We start from the raw sequence: 20666 nt of genomic DNA on the forward strand, positions 1-20666 counted from the left end.
GAGGGAAGTGAGACCCCCAAGAAGGAGGGCTGAGGGGACCCCCTGGGTGTGGGGGGCGGAGGGAGACCCCCAAGAAGGAGGGCTGAGGGGACCCCCTGGGTGTGGGGGGCGGACTGAGAGGGGGGAGGGAAGGGAGACCCCCAAGAAGGAGGGCTGAGGGGACCCCCTGGGTGTGGGGGGCGGACTGAGAGGGGGGAGCGGAGGGAGACCCCCAAGAAGGAGGGCTGAGGGGACCCCCTGGGTGTGGGGGGCAGACTGAGAGGGGGGCGGAGGGAGACCCCCAAGAAGGAGGGCTGAGGGGACCCCCTGGGTGTGGGGGGCGGACTGAGAGGGGGGAGCGGAGGGAGACCCCCAAGAAGGAGGGCTGAGGGGACCCCCTGGGGGTGGGGGGCGGACTGAGAGGGGGGAGCGGAGGGAGACCCCCAAGAAGGAGGGCTGAGGGGACCCCCTGGTGTGGGGGGCGGTGGGAAAGGGGGGGAGGGAAGGGAGACCCCCCAATAAGGAGGGCTGAGGGGACCCCCTGGGTGTGGGGGGGCGGAGGGAAAGGGCCCCCCCAAGTCTGACTCCAGAGCCTGGAAGAAGCCAAGCCTCCAAGTCCCAGGGAAGGAGGCGTCTCCGGACACCAGCTTGGCCCCCCAATTCAGTGGGGCTGCCCCAGGGAAGATGGGGGGCTGGAGGGAAGACTCTGGAGCTGCGGGCGCCGGACATGGAAGGGTCTCCCTTGGGGGGATCTGGGATTCCTCTTCCTCCCTGGCGCCTGCTCTGGGCAGAGGGCAGAGGGAGGGCTGGGCTGGCAAGGGTTAAGAGGAGCAGAGCTGGAGTCCTAGAGAGGACGGGGTGTGAAGGTCCTCCATGGCTAAATTCCCCCCTCCCCCTCCCTTCCTGCTTTCTTCTCTCTCCATTGCAAATGCTTCCTTGGTTCCCTTCCTGGACTCGGGTGAGTCTCCTCTCTCCTCCCCCTGAGGGTGCCATGGGGAGAAGGGGGTCCCAGGGGGGCAGGGAGGGGGCGTGGGGGTCCCTGTTCAGGTCATGCCGGGGGGGGGGAGAGACCCCCAAGTCAGGGAGCAGAGGGTCCTCCCTTGTCCTCTCTGCCAAGCCAGGGAGGGGGGGAGACCGCAGGAAATATGCAGCTCTGCTCTTCCTTGGGATCCAGATGCTGCCTTCCTTTTTGGGGAGGGGGCTTTGGCTCAAGGAAATAAACCCCCTTCAGAGGGAGGGAAAAGTCACCTTTGTGAAGAGAGGCTGCAGCCAGAGGGGAACATTCCCACGTGGGGGGGGGGGGAGGACAGGGAGGAGAAAAGCCCCTCTGCATCTCCAGACCACTTCCTGTGTCCCAGATGCAACAACACATGTCTCTCCCCCAGATCTCACTCCCAAAGACACACTCTTCCATTGTCTCCCAAGACAGACGGATGCCAACCAGCCAACCAACCATTCCCTCCCCTCCCCCTCCTGGTGCCCCTTGAAGTTCGCTTGAGGGCAGGGGGAGGGGCCACCCCACCAGATGAAGGGAGAGGAGGTCCTTCCATCTGGAAAATGGGAATGCTTGCAAAGATTTACCTGAAGATGAGTGCTGCGTAGATAATAAAATATTATTTGTGGAATTCCCCCATTTACACAAAGATTAATACAGTGGTACGTCGGGTTTAGAACTTAATTTATTCTGGAGGTCCATTTTTAACCTGAAACTGTTCTTAACCTGAGGTACTATGTCTGGGTTAGTGGAGTCTGTAACCTGAAGCATCTGTAACCCAAGGTACCACTGTACCCATCAATTAAATACACAACAGAAAAGAACAGAGCAACGTGTAGAAGATCATCTTTCTTCTCCCTTTTCCCCTTAGGGTCCAGTGTGCTTTGAAGACGTAGCTGTTCCTTTCACAGAGGAGGACTGGGCTTTGCTGGATCCTGACCAGAGAGCTCTGCAGAAGGAAGTCAAGGAGGAGAATCCTGGGATCGTGGCCTCTCTGGTAAGGCTCCCTGCTGGATCATAAGATCAGTTTTGAAATTCCATACAGATCTCTGAAGGACAAACCTCCTCTATTTTGAGGAAGCCCAGTAGCGCCACCTGCAGCACCTGAGATGTTAATACACCCACAACTCTCCATAGGAGATGCATCTCCTGTTCTGTCTGGGAATATTCTTCCACCAGTCCTGCCTTTCCCAACCATGATGAGGCTGGTCTCAGCTGCCCAGGCCTTCTTCCATGTAGGCTTCAGAGATATTGAGGAAATGGAGGTACATCTTTCCGCAGGGCCTGCAAGACAGAGCTGTTCCACCAGGCCTTTGGTCAGGGCGCAGCCTGACTCCCTCCTTTGGCAATCTTTACAATACTTTAGTTTATGGTTGCCATCAATTTTGATTTTAATTAATTCTTATGATGTTTTTATAATGTTGCACTACTTTAGTGTTGTTAGCCGCCCTGAGCCCGGCTTCGGCTGGGGAGGGCGGGATATAAATAAAATTTATTATTATTATTATTATTATTATTATTATTATTATTATTATTATTATTACATCCTGTCTAATTTTCTGTTTCCCTTTCTGCATCTGTTTTTGGTTGAGCAAAGAAATGACTGAGCTTGGAGATGGAGCGGATTCCATGACTGAGCCAAATTAAATCCATCCCTGGATAGAGCCAGGCTTTTCGAATCTCTGGGTCCCCTAAATAAATTAGGTAATATCAGCCAAAAAAGGCAGTAACCCCCTTCCCTACTTCCTCTTGCACAAACATTCATTTGCATTGTTCAATCATTTCAGACTCTATTCCTGAGGCTATTATTATTATATTAATTAATTAATTAATAATACTGCCGTGGGTTGTGGGTGTTGAATTGGAAAGGAAGAAGAAGGGAGACAATAAGAAAAATCCTCACAATGGAGAAACCATATAAATATTCAGAGTGTGGAGAGAACTTTAGTCAGAGCTCCCAGTCCACTTCCCATCAAGGAAAGCTCTTCGTTCAGAAGGAGAGCCTCACTTCACATGAAAGAACTAACGGGGGGAAGAAATTAGTGCTTGAAATGTGGGAAAAGCTTCCTTCGCAGCTCCACCCACAATTCCCATGAGATACTTCATACAGGGGACTGTTTGGAAAAAGCTTCATGCAGGTCAGAAACCAGATCAGTGCTTGGAATGTGGAAAGAGCTTCATTCAGGTGGTGAATCTAATTTTCCATGAAATATTTCCTGCAAGGGACTGTTTAGAATGTGGAAAAAGCTTCACCTAGGAAACCAGTCTCAATTTCCATTAAATAAAACACAGCGGGGATAATCAGAGAATTTTAGAAAATGGTATAAGGCATATGGTATAACTGGTATTAGGAAACTTCATGAGGAATTAAGGGGAGAGATAGCGTTGACCCGGAGTAGTTACAAAATTTGTGGTCTCTCCCCGAGTGCCAGGGACCCTCCTCCAAAGAGACCTTTTTTTAGTCAGAATTATTTCTTTTTTTCCAATCTTTGGCAATTAATTGGCAATTAATGTTCTCGCTGCCACTGTGGCGTAAATAAATATTTCCTTATTTTCTTTTGGTATACCTACATCCAATATTCCCAATAAAACGTCTTCTGTTTTTGGGGGGCAAAATGTTGTTCAAATCTTTTCTTTAGTTCTTCATACACCGTATCCCAGAAGCCCTTGATTTTATCACATAGCCACCCCATATGCAGAAGTGTCCCCTCTACTTGGTTACACCTCCAACATAATTTTGATTTTCTTTTATACATTTTACATATCTTGGTTGAACATCTTTATCAAATTTCCTTTTATTGCCTCACAAGCCGTAAAATTCCAACTCTCCTTCCATAATTTCCCCCATGATGTTAATTGAATAGGTTTCCGTAAATCCATAGCCAATTTGATCATTACCGCCTTTACCTGTTCATCCAGATCCTCTCACTCCAATAATATTCCATAAATTTTAGAAATTACTTTTGTTTTGTTTTTTAATGCCATATTTTTCACCCCATAGGGCGCACCTAGGTTTTTTTGGGGTGAAATAAAGGGGGGGAATTATTCCCCCCCCAGGTGCGGGAACCCCAGCCCCCAGAACAGGCTGTTATCTGCGACTTCGCCCAGCTCTCCCACAGCTTGTGTAGAGCTGCGCGAAGCCTGGGGGGGCGCTCAGCTCAGCGCGCCCCAAGCTTCTGGGTGCAGGCAGCTCTCCTCTGGCTCTCCAGGCTTCAGCAAAAGCCTGCATTCGCCCCATAGGACGCTTCATTTTTGGAGGGGGAAAAGTGCGTCCTATAGGGCGAAAAATACGGTAATTCATTATCCAATACTGAAATTGCAAAACCCTTTTTCTTGACAGCTTTGAAGACCTCATTTATTTGGTGATACTGGATCCACCCTGTTAGGTGGTGTTTTATTTCCTCCCGCAGTTTGGTCAGACTCATGCTGGTAGCTTCGAGAACACTGTCCAGCCACCTTGTCCTCTGTCGTCCCCTTCTCCTTGTGCCCTCCATCTTTCCCAACATCAGGGTCTTTTCCAGAGAGTCTTCTCTTCTCATGAGGTGGCCAAAGTCTTGGAGCCTCAGCTTCAGGATCTGTCCTTCCAGTGAGCACTCAGGGCTGATTTCCTTAAGAATGGATGCATTTGATCTCCTTGCAGTCCATGGGACTCTCAAGAGTCTCCTCCAGCACCAGAATTCAAAAGCATCCATTCTTCAGCGATCAGCCTTCTTTATGGTCCAGCTCTCACTTCCATACATCACTACCGGGAAAACCATAGCTTTTACTATATGGATCTTTGTCAGCAAGGTGATGTCTCTGCTTTTTAAGATGCTGTCTAGGTTTGTCTTTGCTTTTCTCCCAAGAAGCAGGCGTCTTTTAATTTCATGGCTGCTGCCACCACCTGCAGTGATCCAGGAGCCCAAAAAAGTCAAATCTCTCACTGCCTCCATTTCTTCCCCTTCTATTTGCCAGGAGGTGATGGGACCAGTGGCCATGATCTTCGTTTTTTTTATGTTGAGCTTCAGACCATATTTTGCGCTCTCCTCTTTCACCCTCATTAAAAGGTTCTTTAATTCTTCCTCACTTTCTGCCATCAAGGTTGTGATATTTCATCCGGCAATCTTAATTCCGGCTAGGGATTCATCCAGCCCAGCTTTTCACATGATGAATTCTGCATATAAGTTAAATAAGCAGGGAGACAATATACAGCCTTGCCGTACTCCTTTCCCAATTTTGAACCAATCAGTTGTTCCATATCCAGTTCTAACTGTAGCCTCTTGTCCCACATAGAGATTTCTCAGGAGACAGATGAGGTGATCAGGCACTCCCATCTCTTTAAGAACTTGCCATAGTTTGCTGTGGTCGACACAGTCAAAGGCTTTTGCGTAGTCAATGAAGCAGAAGTAGATGTCTTTCTGGAACTCTCTAGCTTTCTCCATAATCCAGCGCATGTTTGCAATTTGGTCTCTGGTTCCTCTGCCTCTTCTAAATCCAGCTTGCACTTCTGGGAGTTCTCGATCCACATACTGCTTGAGCCTTCCTTGTAGAATTTTAAGCATAACCTTGCTAGCATGTGAAATGAGTGCAATTGTGCGGTAGTTGGAGCATTCTTTGGCACTGCCCTTCTTTGGGATTGGGATGTAGACTGATCTTCTTCAATCCTCTGGCCACTGCTGAGTTTTCCAAATGCTGGCATATTGAGTGTAGCACCTTAACATAACAGCAGCATCTTTTAAAAATTTAAATAGTTCAGCTGGAATACCATCACTTCCACTGGCCTTGTTATTTGCAGTGCTTTCTAAGGCCCTTTTGATTTCACTCTCCAGGATGTCTGGCTCAAGGTCAGCAACCACACTACCTGGGGTGTACGAGACATCCATATCTTTCTGGTATAATTCCTCTGTGTATTCTTGCCCCCTCTTCTTGATGTCTTCTGCTTCTGTTAGGTCCTTACCACTTTGGTCCTTTATTATGGTAATCTTTGTACAAAAAGTTCCTTTCAAATCTCCAATTTTATTGATGAGATCTCTGTTTTTCCCCATTCTGTTGTTTTCCTCTATTTCTTTGCATTGCTCGTTTAAGAAGGCCCTCTTGTCTCTCCTTGCTATTCTTTGGAAATCTGTATTCTATTTCTTGTAGGTCTGCCTTGGATTCGTATCGAGATCATTCTATCATTTTTGAGATTTCATCCCAGTACAGCTTTTGCCACTCTTTTCTTGACTATGAGGGCCACTCCATTTCTTTTACGGGATTCTTGCCCACAGTAGTAGTTATGATGGTCATCTGAACTGAATTCGCCCATCCCTGTCCATTTTAGTTCACTGATGCCCAGGATGTCAATATTTATTCTTGCCATCTCATTTTCACCACATCCAACTTACCTTTCGGCTTTGGCCCAGCCGCTTCATCAGCTCTGAATCTACTTGTCCTTGTCCTCCTCTCTTCCCCAGTAGCATGTTGGACGCCTTCTGACCTGAGGGGCTCATCTTCCAGCGTCATCACTTTTATATGCCTGTTGTCTTTGTCCATGGAGTTTTCTTGGCAGGGCTACTGGAGTGGCTTGCCGGTTCCTCCTCCAGGTGGATCAGGTTTGGTCTAAACTCTCCACTATGACCTGTCCGTCTTGGGTGGCCCTGCACAGCTTAGCTCATAGCGTCTCTGAGTTATTCAAGCCCCTTCGTCACAACAAGGCAGTGAAAGTGGCCCAATTCAATTCCATATTTTTCTTTCCCCCAGTTATTGCTTCCTGAGGTGAATTCCACCAGGGGGTTTTAGGTTCCAAGACCACTTTATGTTTTTCCTATACTCTATATATCAATTTTCTTATTATATGATTCAAAATTGATTTCTTTCCATGTTTTAGTATGTTGTTGTTTAGTTATTTAGTCGTGTCCCACTCTTTGTGACCCCATGGATCAGAGCACGCCAGGCACTCCTGTCTTCCACTGCCTCCCGCAGTTTGGTCAGGGTTTTAATTGTCTTTAAATAGGTTGGTGTTTTCATTTGTCAGCCAGATTCCGAAATACGTAGCTTTATTTACTATTCCCAATCCTGATATTTTCTTTAGTTCTTCTTTTTCCTGTGTTGACATATTTTTTTGCTAGCATACTAGTCTTATTTTTATTTAATTTAAATCCTGCCACTTCCAAATTCAAGGATTTTCCCTATTATTTCTGGTATGCTTTCCTCCAGATTTTCAGAAGTTAGAATTACATTGTCTGCAAAGGCCTTCATCTTGTGCGACTTCTTCCCCCTTGTTAGACCTTTTATGCCTTGGTCACTCCTTGTTGTCATTGCTAAGAATTCTAGTTTCTGTCCCAGAAACTCCAGCGGGTACAGAATGCTGCAGCGAGGCTCCTCACAGCGTCTCTGCCATGGGAGCATATTCATCCAGTGCTTTTCAAGCTGCACTGGCTCCCGGTGGAGTACAGGGTCAGATTTAAGGTGCTGCTTTTGACCTTTAAAGCCCTTCACGGCCTAGGACCCTCGTACCTACGGGACCGCCTCGCCTGGTATGCCCCACGGAGAGCCTCAAGGTCCATAAATAACAACACCCTAGTGGTCCCAGGCCCTAAGGAAGTTAGATTGGCTTCAACCAGAGCCAGGGCCTTTTCAGCACTGGCCCCAACTTGGTGGAACGCTCTGTCTCATGAGACCAGGGCCCTGCAGGATCTGATCTCTTTCCGCAGGGCCTGTAAGACAGAGTTGTTCCGCCTGGCCTTTGGATTGGAGCCAATTTGATTCCCTCCGCCCCCTTTTTCTTTTTTCTTTTCCTTCTCCTGCAATGAGGCTCCATTTTAATATTTTAATGTTCCATTATTTTAATGTTGTATTTTATTTTTGTTTTTAAGTTGTAATCACTCATCTTGTTTTTATTATTGCTTGTAAGCCGCTCTGAGCCCGGCCTTGGCTGGGGAGGGCGGGGTATAAATAAAAAATTATTATTATTATTATTATTATTATTATTATTATTATTATTATTATTATTATTAGTACCGTAATAAAAAGTGGAGGCGAAAGGGGGCAGCCTTGCCTGGTCCCCTTACTTATTTTACTTCTCTTATTTCACTATTTAGTATCAATTTGGCTCTCTGATTTCAATATATTGCCTCAACACCCCTAAGAATATATTCTCCAAGTCCTGCTTTTTCTGTATTTTTTTCATGAATGTAATGGTTCTAGGGGTTGCTCGTGCGTAAGCCTGTGCAAACACCTGGCTGGGTTGCCTAAGTGAACCTTTTCTGTCCGGACAGCCACTCACCCGTGGCTGACTCAATCGCTGGCAGAATCCGTCAGTGGGCGTTTCTTAAACTTCTTCCAGCAAAGAAGCTCTTTGACGCCTAGTCTCCTCCTACTCTCTCTGCGCGGAAGCCTTCTGCGCAAGGAGGGCGTGGGCAGCGGAGGACCCCTACTCTCCCCGCTGGTCCCAGGCAAGGAGTCATGGGACCGCCTCACCGCTTCCCCCATCTGCCCCCCTTCTCCACTGGTGCTACGCTGATTCTCTTCCCCAGAAGATGGGCTGCTTCTCCCGATCCCTGGACGCTCTCTGGAATCCCTCTGGCTCTTGCTCTCTCCCTCCAGCACTGATGGCAGTTCCCTGACAATGAAGCTCCAAGAGATGTGGTCGAAGACCTATTCCGTGTCTATCAGCATCAAAATGGCTTTTTTATCTGATCTTGCTTCTAAATATTCTAAAATATCAATTATGTTTCTCATTTTATTGTGCATGTGTCTGCCTGGTAAGAAGCCAGCCTGATCTCTTTTTTTTATTTCATTCAATACTTTATTTTAATCTGTTGGCTAGGATGTTGGCAAATATTTTATAATCATTATTGAACAATGATATAGGTCTATAATTTTTTATTAGTGTTGGATCTGCTCCTTGTTTGGGTATCAGTGTGATAAATGCTTCTTCCCATGATTTTGGTATTCTTCCTTCCTTTAAAATTCCGTTCAGTACTGTTTCCTTGGTTCTGATAATATATCTTCTAACTTCTTATAAAATGCTGCCGATAATCCATCCGTACCTGGGGACTTTCCTATCTTTGCTTTTGAGATTGCTGCACCTCCATCATCACTGTTGGTAAATGTAGTTGTTCTGTTTTCCAATCTGCTATTGGCAGGAGTCCATTTTGTGCTATGTATCTTTCCATTTCCTCTTGGTCTTCTTCTTTTGCACGGTAAAACTTCCTATAGTAATTTAATTTTTCTTTGCATATTTCTTTAGGATCTTCAATTATTTTTCATTTTTCTATTACTCTCTCTTCTTATTTTTTCTTTAATTGTCATGCAAGTAGCCTACCTTATTTTTTTCGAACCACTGGAGAGGTATAGAAATGGGGCTTCTGTTGGGAAGGGGCCGCCCCATTTGTGCTTCTCCAGGGGCAGGAGAATATCTAGGGCAAGAGAATCCCTGCAGGGCCTCTGAGGCTGCCTTTCCTTCTTCCTCTCTCCCAGGACCCTCTAGCTTGTTTTGGCTCCATGACTCCTCAGGAAGGATAAAAGGAACAGATTCTGCAAAGCTAATGAGAATGGAAGGGGGAAGATGGACGGATGACCTGGTCAGATTGTCTCCTGCATCCCTCCTCTCAACCTCTGAGCATTCCCTCCCAGGGACCTCCGAGAGATCTGGTGAGTCCCAGGGGAGGGGAGATGGGGACCTAGATGGATGGAGCCAGAGAGGAATTGGAGTGTGGGGGGAGGCAGACAGGTGGATGGAGATGGAGAAGGGGAGGACCTTTTCGGGCTCCCCCACCTGCCTGCCTTCCTGCGCCTTTGTCATCTGCAGGCAATTTGAGCCAGGAATAGATCACAGCTCCCTGCCCGACGCGATGAATCGGCAGGTCTATCTAAATGTCTAAAACCAGTTCTGTGATCTGAATGCCCTGCCAATGTCAGCCAACTCACTGATCCTGCTTTGCAGTTTGAATGGAGATGGGGCCTCTGTGTGTTGTCTTTTTCTTTTTGGAATAACTTCTTATTTGCTTTTAAAAACAAGGATCATAGGACTAATAAATGATACAAATATGAAGACTAAGTCTTCGCATGCTATTTGCATATCAAAAATAGCAGAATAAATTTGCAGGAATATCTAGTAACATATGGTTCATCATTAGTGGTCGGTGTATGAGTTCTGGGTTCATGAATTGGTTTGAACTGAGTTATAGTCACTTTTCCTCTTCTGTTGCTAATGAAAAAATACAGAGTTGGTCTCCTCATGGACATGGGTGGGGGGTTCAAAGTGAAGAAAGTCATTTACGTATAAATTTAAATTTAGACCGACTAGATTGAGGCAACAGCTGATGGGGAGTGTTCAGTTGAACATGTTGCTGTTTGTTTCACAGACAAGGTGTAGATGTTCCATACATACCTGTATGTGATGAACTTCAACTCTTTGGCTGGAGACCAACAGCGTCTGGCATTCTAACATCCAGACAGTGAACCCAGAATGGAGGGATATCAACTGTTTCCTCTGTGAATGTTCTGCGTCTAGTCATGCCTTTTAAAACAGTGACCAGGCTTCTCTGAACCACCCAGGCCTTCTTAAATGCCGGCTTCAGAGTTTTTAGGGAAGTTGATGTAAATTCTGTCAGGCTTGTTGTTTTTGCTTCTGTTTGCATTTGATTGACCAAAGACATGACTGACCTTGGAGATGGAGTGGATTCCAGGGTTGAGCCAGAACAAAATCCATTCCAGATAAAAGCCAAGCAATATGTCAGTAAATACCAGCCAGAGAAAATGTTTGGAAAATGCTCTATAGATGGTATCTTACGCCGGCAAAATTGGCTAAAATTTATAGATCAGAAAATAAGACATGCTGGAAATGTGGTGAAGTGGAGGGAGACCTCTACCATATGTGGTGGCAATGGAACAAGGTGAAGGTTTTTTGGGAAGCAATTTATAATGAACTTAAAAAAGTTTTTAAATATACTTTTCCCAAAAGACCTGAGGCCTTTTTGCTGGGAATTATGGGTAAGGAAATAAAAAATGAAGATAAAAAAATATTTCTCTATGCCACCACAGCCGCAAGAATTATGCTGGCACAAAACTGGAAAACAGAAACTATACCTAACGTAAGTGACTGGCAGGTCAAAATGATTAACTATGCCGAGCTAGATAGATTAACAGGCAGAATACGAGACCAAGACGACCAGAAATTTCAAAAAAATTGGAGTAAATTTTGGAAATATATTGGAACGGATATATAGGAGGAACTGTCGGTATTAGAAAAACTTTATCAGCTAATAATTATAAACTTTAATAAACTAATTACGCAACCCGGGATTTATTTGATACTTACCAAAAGGGTGAAGGGAAGTCAAAGGCTAAGTAGAGCCTAATGTTTATATTATTTTTTGTATGATTGTACGCTTACTTTTTGTATAGCATGAAAATAGGATGAATAATTTATGTTAAAATGTTTATTTTTGTATTTGTTTGTCCTTTTTTCTTTTTTCTTTTACAAATTCTGAATAAAAATTTACTTGCAAAAAAAAAAGGGAAGTTGATGTAAATTCTGTCAGGCGTGTTGTTTTTGCTTCTGTTTGCATTTGATTGACCAAAGAGATGACTGACCTTGGAGATGGAGTGGATTCCAGGATTGAGCAAGAACAAAATCCATTCTAGATAAAAGCCAAGCAATATGTCAGTAAATACCGGCCAACAAAGACAGTGAAAACTATAGAGAGGCCCCACATCTAGCTATTTTTAGTTCTTCCTCTATCACAAGCATTAATTGACTTGGTTCAATGATCTGGAGCTCCATTTCTTCCTGAGGCTCTAATTCGCTTCTCTCTTCATTGCAGATGGAGATGAACTGGAAGGGAAGAACAAGGGGGAGGACAACAGAATCCACATAGCGGAGAAGTCAAATAAACATTCAGAGTGTGGAGAGAACATCCGTCCGAGCTCCCAGTGCACCTCCCGTCAAAGAAAGAGCTTCATTCGAAGGAATAGTCTCACTTCACACGAAAGAACACAGAGCAGGGAGAAATTGTATCAGTGCAGAGAATGTGGAAAGAGCTTTAATCAAAGCGCACATTTCACTTCCCATCAAAGAATTCATACCGGGGAGAAACCCTATCAGTGCTTGGAATGTGGGAAGAGCTTCAGTCTCAGGCACCATCTCACTTCCCATCGCAGAATTCATACAGGCGAGAAACCCTATCAGTGCTTGGAATGTGGGAAGAGCTTCAGTCTCAGGCAAAATCTCACTTCCCATCGCAGAATTCATACAGGGGAGAAACCCTATCAGTGCTTGGAATGTGGGAAGAGCTTTAATCAAAGCGCACATCTCACTTCCCATCAAAGAATTCATACCGGGGAGAAACCCTATCATTGTCTGGAATGTGGAAAGAGCTTCAGTCTCAGGCAAAATCTCACTTCCCATCAAAGAACGCATACAGGAGAAAAACCCTATCAGTGCTTCGAATGCGGGAAGAGCTTCAGGGAGGGGGCCAAGCTCACTTTGCATCAAAGAACTCATAAAGGGGAGAAACCCTATCAGTGCTTGGAATGTGGAAAGAGCTTCAGTCAGAAGGTGAATCTCACTTCCCATCAAAGAATTCATACAGGAGAGAAACCCTATCAGTGCTTGGAATGTGGAAAGAGCTTCACTGATAGCTCCAGTCTCACTTCCCATCGCAGAATTCATACAGGGGAGAAACCCTATCAGTGCTTGGAATGTGGAAAGAGCTTTAATCAAAGCGCACATCTCACTTCCCATCACAGAATTCATACAGGAGAAAAACCCTATCAGTGCTTGGAATGTGGAAAGAGCTTCAGTCAGAGGAACAGTCTCACTTCCCATCAAAGAACTCATACAGGAGAAAAACCCTATGAGTGCTTCGAATGCGGGAAGAGCTTCAGGGAGGGGGCCAAGCTCACTTTGCATCAAAGAACTCATAAAGGGGAGAAACCCTATCAGTGCTTGGAATGTGGAAAGAGCTTCAGTCGGAAGGTGAATCTCACTTCCCATCAAAGAATTCATACAGGAGAAAAACCCTATCAGTGCTTGGAATGTGGAAAGAGCTTCAATCGGAAGGATAGTCTCACTTCCCATCACAGAATTCATACTGGGGAGAAACCTTATCAGTGCTTGGAATGTGGAAAGAGTTTTAATCAAAGCGCACATCTCACTTCCCATCAAAGAATTCATAGAGGAGAAAAACCCTATCAGTGCTTGGAATGTGGAAAGTGCTTTAATCAAAGCGCACATCTCACTTCCCATCAAAGAATTCATACTGGGGAGAAACCCTATCAGTGCTTCGAATGCGGGAAGAACTTCTGGGATGGGAGAAACCTCACTTTGCATCAAAGAACTCATACAGGGGAGAAACCCTATCAGTGCATGGAAGGTGGAAAGAGCTTCACTCATAGCTCCCATCTCACTTGCCATCAAAGAATTCATACTGAGGGGAAACCAAAAAAGAGAAATAAAACAAAAAATATTAAACCATCCTTACAAAATACAATTGTATAGAAAAGAGAAGAGGGGGGGATATAAACTAAAAATACTGTTTATGACATTTGTATCATATATATAATATCATTCGTCAACCCATAGAAAGGCAGGCTCCCCCACTTCTCCCTTGCGTTACCCCCTCTTCTCCCCATATCCCACCCTGAGAGATCCTTCCTTCCCTGCGTTCCTTGCAGGTCCCTCGCACCTCCAACTCTCCTCTTCCTATGTGTGTCCTCCTAAATTCAAAATAAAGGAATCTTAATAGAAAATATTAAAAATATAAAAAATACAAAAAAATGATGATGATGATTTATTGATACCCTTGTAAGGAGAATCAGAACTTACAGGGTTAAACAGTTCTGAGTGACATCTCACATTCTGAGGCGTGGTTATGTTCACATACGGGAAACTTTCTTTGTGTGAAGCTCTTTCGTTTTTGACTGAGAGGCGAGAAGATGCCAGCCATTTCGCCGGGCTGATTTATGATGTTTTTCTACTCATTAAAGACTGTTGGAGATCAGAAAGAAAGCTTGCATTCAGTCTGATTTATTACCCACACAAGGCAACAGTTTTCCTGCCGCTGCAAGGACTCTGCTAAGTAAGAGAGCCGAGGGGGCTCATGTTTTCTATCGGCATGGACAGTGATGCAGCAAGAAGCGTACTGGACGCCATCTTATCTTCATAGGTTATGGGAAGCCAGCTGAGCTGGAGCCAGTTGGAGCTTTTGCCTAATGTTTTGAGGCAGAGAAGCTCGCTGGGGAGGATCTCATCTTCAGGACCAGGTGCCAGGGAGCTGCTGCTACGTGAGTACGCTGAGCCCCGGGGGAGAAGATGGCAGACGGCCAGGAGTCATATTCCGTCCCTTTTGAAAAAATGGCAGAAATTGGGAGGAGTGGTCCAGGAATCTGAAGGCCTGGCTGGTAGCCAAGGGTCTGTGGGAGGCGGTCCAAGGGCCTCCACAGCAAGCTGCAGCCGGTGCTTCAGCTGCCCATGCTTCGCAGAGGAGGAATCAGAAAGCCCTGGGAGCTATAGTGCTCAGTTTGGAGGGCTCATAGCTTCCTTTGGTAGAGGGGCTTGAGACTGCTCATGAGGCCTACCAGGCACTAGAGAGAGTGCACCACAGGACCACAGCTGGGGCAAAAATCCACACTACCAGACGCTTGTTTGAGATGAAGCTGCGTCCTGGTGATAGCATCAGACAGCGTGTAACTGAGATGCTTTCTGTTTTCAACCAGCTGAGACTGTTGCAAGTCAACTTTTCTGAGGAACTGAAAGTTTATATTTTGCTCAGCTCTTTGGACAAAAGTTATGACAATTTGTGTCTAACTTTGGAATCGATGAATCCAGCCGATCTTACGCTTCAGTATGTGACTGGTAGCTTGTGTGACGAACAGGAACGCCGACTCAGAGAAGGCCGTGCTGGCACAGAGAGCCCTGCCGGGTGCAGAGGGGGGGGCCAGTCCAGCAGAGGGCACAGTTCAGGCTTTTTCCACTTGTCGCTGTTTTATCTGTGGGTCTGTTGACCATCTGCGTCGATCCTGTCTGCGGAGAGCCAGAGAGGCTGGGCAGGATGTCTCCAAGGTCGCTTCCCATGGCAGTCAGCCAGGTTTCCATGGCAGCCAGTCCAGGAGAGGAGGTCAGCATGGGAATGCAAAGGGAGGACGTGACACAGGGAGTGACGGTTCTTATCAGCTTGCAGCTGCCTCCATGGCAACGCTATGGGACAACTCCAGTGAGGGCAGCATGCTACGTTGGGTCATCGACTCAGGAGCCAGCCATCATCTGATGCCAGCACCACCTGGTGGTGAAATGTGGAACTGCAGGGCTGTTTCAACTGGAAAAACAGTCGTTTTTGCTGATGGCTCACAGAGACATTTAACCACTGTTGGCAATTTGTTTGTTTCTTTTTTACAGGCGGAGCTGGAGGTCTACGTTGTGCCTGGAATGACATGTTGTCTTTTATATGTATCTTCTCTTTTACAGGAGGGGTATAAGGTTTGCTTTGAAAATGATGTCTGTTCTATTTCCAGGGGTGGGAGACAACTGGTCAGTGTTGCATGTCAGAACAACCTTTGTTCTGGAGACACCTCTGGAGGGTAAGAGGGACGCTGAGACAGCACAGGCTAAGTGTGTTAACGTTCCCACTCATGATTCATGTGCTCATTTGTGGCACAGAAGAATGTCGCATGGCTGTTGGAAAGATATCCAGAAGTTGCCTGAATGCACTGTAGGTTGCAAGATGAAAGCATATGATAAATTCCTAGATTGCAGGGCATGCAGAAGGGCAAAGGTACAAAGGTGCAGTTATCCCAGATCGGAGAGGGTAACCACAAAGCCTTTTGAGCTTGTGCACACAGACCTTAGTGGTCCCATGCCAAGGCCGAGTCTGGGTGGGGCCAGGTTTGTGCTTACGCTGACAGATGATTTTACCCAGAACGGGTGGTTCTTCTCACTGAAACAGCAAAGCGAGGCAGCGCAACTGATCAAAGACGGTTGCGGCGGTGGAACTACAGTTTTCCACCAAGGTGCAGAGTTTTAAGAGTGACCGAGGCGCAGAGTTCTCTGGGTCTGCTCTGCAGAGTTTCTTCCGCCAGAAGGGAATACGTCACAGGTTGACGGGTGCTGCTTCTCCTCAGGAGAGTGGCGTGGCGGAGCGCAGGAGCAAGGCACTGGCTGAAACAGCTGACGCTCTGCCTCAGAGCTTTTGGGCTGAAGCCTGGAGGACAGCCAACTTCACGATGAACAGGTCCTATAACTCTGTTGTAGGTGACACACCGTATTTTTTGCTGCACCGGAAGAAACTGAAGGTGCATTTCTTCCGTGTGTTCAGTTGCGAAGCTTGGGTGCTTGTGCCAAAGGCTCAACGAAAGAAAGGTGACCTGAGGTCCTGGGAAATGATCTTTTGTGGGTACGAGCCTGCGACAAAAGGGTGGAGGTTTGCCTATCCAGAAGGTGATCAGTCCAGGCTTCTAATCAGCAGAAATGCTGAGTTCTGTGAGCAGAATGGTTGGTCAAGGATCCTTGCGAATCCTGACGTTCTCTCAGAATGTCTGTCTGATTCTGAGGAGGAGAGAGAGTCAGAAGCTAAACCTGTTGATGAGGACCAGGGTCAAGAACAGGGAGGGGAATCTCCACAGGTTGTTAAAAGAGAGCCCAAGAGTGAGCCTTCGTCTCCCATTAGCAAAGTGCAGGAGGCCCGAAGATGCAGTAAGTCAGAGGGGGAGTCTTCTGGTATCAGTGACACACCTGCTGACCCCAGTGGGTCAGAGGGGGCACCTGAGACAGTGCTCAGACGTTCCGCACACACCACAAAGGGGGTACCACCTGAGAGGTTTCAGGTCACCAGCGTGTGGGTTGGTTTCGCACAGTGCGAACCTGAGAGTTTTGAGGAGGTTCAACAGTTGCCTGAGACAGAAGCCAGGAAGGGGCAAGAGGCAATGGGAAAGGAGTTGAACTCAATGAGGTCTTTAGATGTGTGCTCGACCGCAAAGCTGCCAGAGGGCAAGCAGGCCGAGAGCTGTGCACAGACAGATAGACAGATGCAAGGTTTTGGCAAAGAGCTTGGTAAGAAGTTCCAGGTGTCTGACTGTGCAGAGGTCAGAACGCCCATGGAGTCCAACTCTGTGAAGGGTTGTGTTTGGGGAGAGTTATACTCACAGTTTCCCTCAGGATGCGAGATGAGAGGGTGTGTGAGGAGAATCAGAACTTACAGGGTTAAACAGTTCTGAGTGACATCTCACATTCTGAGGCGTGGTTATGTTCACATACGGGAAACTTTCTTTGTGTGTGAAGCTCTTTCGTTTTTGACTGAGAGGCAAGAAGATGCCAGCCATTTCGCCGGGCTGATTTATGATGTTTTTCTACGCATTAAAGACTATAGGAGATTAGAAAGAAAGCCTGCATTCAGTCTGATTTATTACCCACACAAGGCAACAGTTTTCCTGCCGCTGCAAGGACTCTGCTAAGTAAGAGAGCCGAGGGGGCTCATGTTTTCTATTGGCATGGACAGTGACGCAGCAAGAAGCGTACTGGACGCCATCTTATCTTCATAACCCTTCCCCTCTGGCTGGATTTCCCCAGTCACTCTGGCCAGCTTCCAACAAAATATTAAAATACAGTAATGCATCAAATATTAGAATAGAATCATAGAATCATAGAGTTGGAAGAGACCACAAGGGCCATCGAGTCCAACCCCCTGCCAAGCAGGAAACACCATCAGAGCACTCCTGACATATGGTTGTCAAGCCTCTGCTTAAAGACCTCCAAAAAAGGAGACTCCACCACACTCCTTGGCAGCAAATTCCACTGTCGAACAGCTCTTACTGTCAGGAAGTTCTTCTTAATGTTTAGGTGGAATCTTCTTTCTTGTAGTTTGGATCCATTGCTCCGTGTCCGCTTCTCTGGAGCAGCAGAAAACAACCTTTCTCCCTCCTCTATGTGACATCCTTTTATATATTTCAACATGGCTATCATATCACCCCTTAACCTCCTCTTCTCCAGGCTAAACATGCCCAGCTCCCTTAGCCGTTCCTCATAAGGCATCGTTTCCAGGCCTTGGACCATTTTGGTTGCCCTCCTCTGGACACGTTCCAGTTTGTCAGTGTCCTTCTTGAATTGTGGTGCCCAGAAGTGGACACAGTACTCCAGATGAGGTCTGACCAGAGCAGAATACAGTGGCACTATTACTTCCCTTGATCTAGATGCTATACTCCTATTGATGCAGCCCAGAATTGCATTGGCTTTTTTAGCTGCCGCGTCACGCTGTTGGCTCATGTCAAGTTTATGGTCAACCAAGACTCCTAGATCTTTTTCACTAGAGGAGGGAGAAAGGTTGTTTTCTGCTGCTCCAGAGAAGCGGACACGGAGCAATGGATCTAAACTACAAGAAAGAAGATTCCACCTAAACATTAGGAAGAACTTCCTGACAGTAAGAGCTGTTCGACAGTGGAATTTGCTGCCAAGGAGTGTGGTGGAGTCTCCTTCTTTGGAGGTCTTTAAGCAGAGGCTTGACAACCATATGTCAGGAGTGCTCTGATGGTGTTTCCTGCTTGGCAGGGGGTTGGACTCGATGGCCCTTGTGGTCTCTTCCAACTCTATGATTCTATGATTCTATGATTCACATGTACTGCTCTCAAGCCAGGTGTCCCCCATCTTGTATTTGTGCCTCTCATTTTTTTTGCCCAAGTGCAATACTTTACATTTCTCCCTGTTAAAATTCATCTTGTTTGTTTTTGCCCAGTTCTCTAATCTGTCAAGGTCGTTTTGAAGTGTGATCCTGTCCTCTGGGGTGTTAGCCACCCCTCCCAGTTTGGTGTCATCTGCAAATTTGATCAGGATGCCCTTGAGTCTATCATCCAAGTCGTTGATAAAGATGTTGAATAAGACCGGGCCTAAAAGCTTCCCTAAACAGGGCTGCCTTCAGATGTCTTCTTAAAGTCTGGTAGTTGTTTTTTCCTTTGACATCTGCTGGGAGGGTGTTCCACAGGGCAGGCACCAAAAAGAAAACTCCCATCTCCATCTGAAAATCATCTGTAGCAACAATAATTCATAATTTGCACTCCAGAATAAACCCAGCTGTATTTAGCATACAGTGGTGTAGTGCAGTGTTTCCCAACCGGTGTTCCGCGGCACACGAGTGTGCCGTGAGACGTTGCCTCGTGTGCCGCGAGATGTTGCCTGGAGGGAGGCGGGCGAGTCGGGCGGCGAGAGGCGGGGCGGCGGCGGCGAGGAGAGGCCGCGCCTCCTGCTGCTGCCTGGCGCTCCTCCTCGCAGCCGGCAGCGCTGCCTGAGCGCCTCCGCGCGACTCTGCCTCGCTGGGTTTGGTCTCCCAGCAGAGACGGGTCACACGCGCACCTCCCTCCCTCCCTCAGCCTGCGCGGAGGGAGAGCCAGAGAGAGGCATCGCTCCTGCGCGGCGGGAGAGGGAGCAGCCGGAGCGATGCCCCAAACGAACGCATGGGACCGGAGGGGAAATCCTCTCCGAGGAGGATTGAGCGCAGCTGAGAGAAGCCTTTCGAGGAGCTGCCGTGTCCCCTGGAAACCCCCTTCCCAGCTCTGCCTGCCGTGGGGCTCGTATCACCCTTTAAAGGGCGCAGGAAACTAGAAATGTGGGGACTTGGGGTTTTCCTCAGGCTGAATTCCGAGCCTTTTCACAATCTGGTGGCGGGAGAGAGGGGAATCAGCTGCGAGGGAGGAAATAAAAGGAGCTGCTCGCCTTTCCTATGGCCAGGCTACACAGCTGCTGTTTGCAGCCCCGTCTGAACGCCGCCTCGCCAACCCCGTCGATGGTTTCTTAGGCACCCCCCTCCCTCCAAACCTGCTTCGCCCTGGGACGTGCCTATAACTCGTGGTTCTGATGTCCCAACGCTCCCACGGGGCACATTTCATTCAGGCGGAGGAGGGGGTCGTTGGCTAACGGCCAACAGGCAGAAAGGACTGTCCAACAATGCGATTATCCACACACACGCATCTGATCCATGGATTAACATCAAAATCCTTGCATTAATGCTCACTGCTAAGGAACCAGTGGGTCATTAGGCTTTCAGATGCACTTTGAACAAAGAGATGTTCAAAGGGAAAGCTGCTTTTAATAACGCTGCTTTTGCAGGTCTCATCCAGCATCTTTTCAGTACACCCAGTTAGGATTCAGCAGTCCAGTTGTACACTCTTGGGTATTTAGCATTAGCTTAAGGCGTGCAATAATCACATGCCCACTTTTGCAGCATCTTCATAGCATCCCAAGTCACTCTTGGAATGCTCTCTTTATCATACCCTCCAAGTGTTTACTTGTGTAACACACCCTACCATATCTTGCAGAGAAGCACTTCAGAGAGGGCCAAAACCCCCCACACTTGGTGCCATTTTCATCTACACATGCAGCAGAGTAAGTTGACCCAGAATAGTACCAATTCAGATGGCAGATGGGAGAATGACAGTGCTGAATGCTTTCCCATGTAGAACAGTCCCTGCAAATAAAAACCTCGCATATTTGGAAGAGGAATGCTAGCCTAACCATTACCTTCTATGCTGTTACTTTTTTTTTTTTTTTTTACATAAGTAAAAAGTGACCTTTCCCCATCTGGCATGGTGGTGTGCCTCGAGATTTTTTTCATGAAACAAGTGTGCCTTTGCCCAAAAAAGGTTGGGAAACACTGGTGTAGTGGTTAAGAGCGGTAGATTCGTAATCTGGGGAACCGGGTTTGCGTCTCCGCTCCTCCACATGCAGCTGCTGGGTGACCTTGGGCCAGTC

The 20666-nt window shown here is 47.0% G+C and overlaps 1 protein-coding gene across 1 annotated transcript in view; it reads left to right on the forward strand.

Annotated features, from left to right (window-relative positions):
* LOC308580379 (uncharacterized protein) overlaps positions 1-20666 on the forward strand; it is a 191024-nt gene that overhangs the window by 62942 nt on the left and 107416 nt on the right. Inside the window, exon 4 of the mRNA XM_081181868.1 lies at positions 9413-9586. Coding sequence (XP_081037994.1) covers positions 9413-9586 — 174 coding nt within the window. The remainder of the gene's footprint in view (positions 1-9412; positions 9587-20666) is intronic.

This window comes from Podarcis bocagei, assembly GCF_964188305.1.
Source record: "Podarcis bocagei genome assembly, chromosome: 2".
NCBI classification, from domain to species: domain Eukaryota; kingdom Metazoa; phylum Chordata; class Lepidosauria; order Squamata; family Lacertidae; genus Podarcis; species Podarcis bocagei.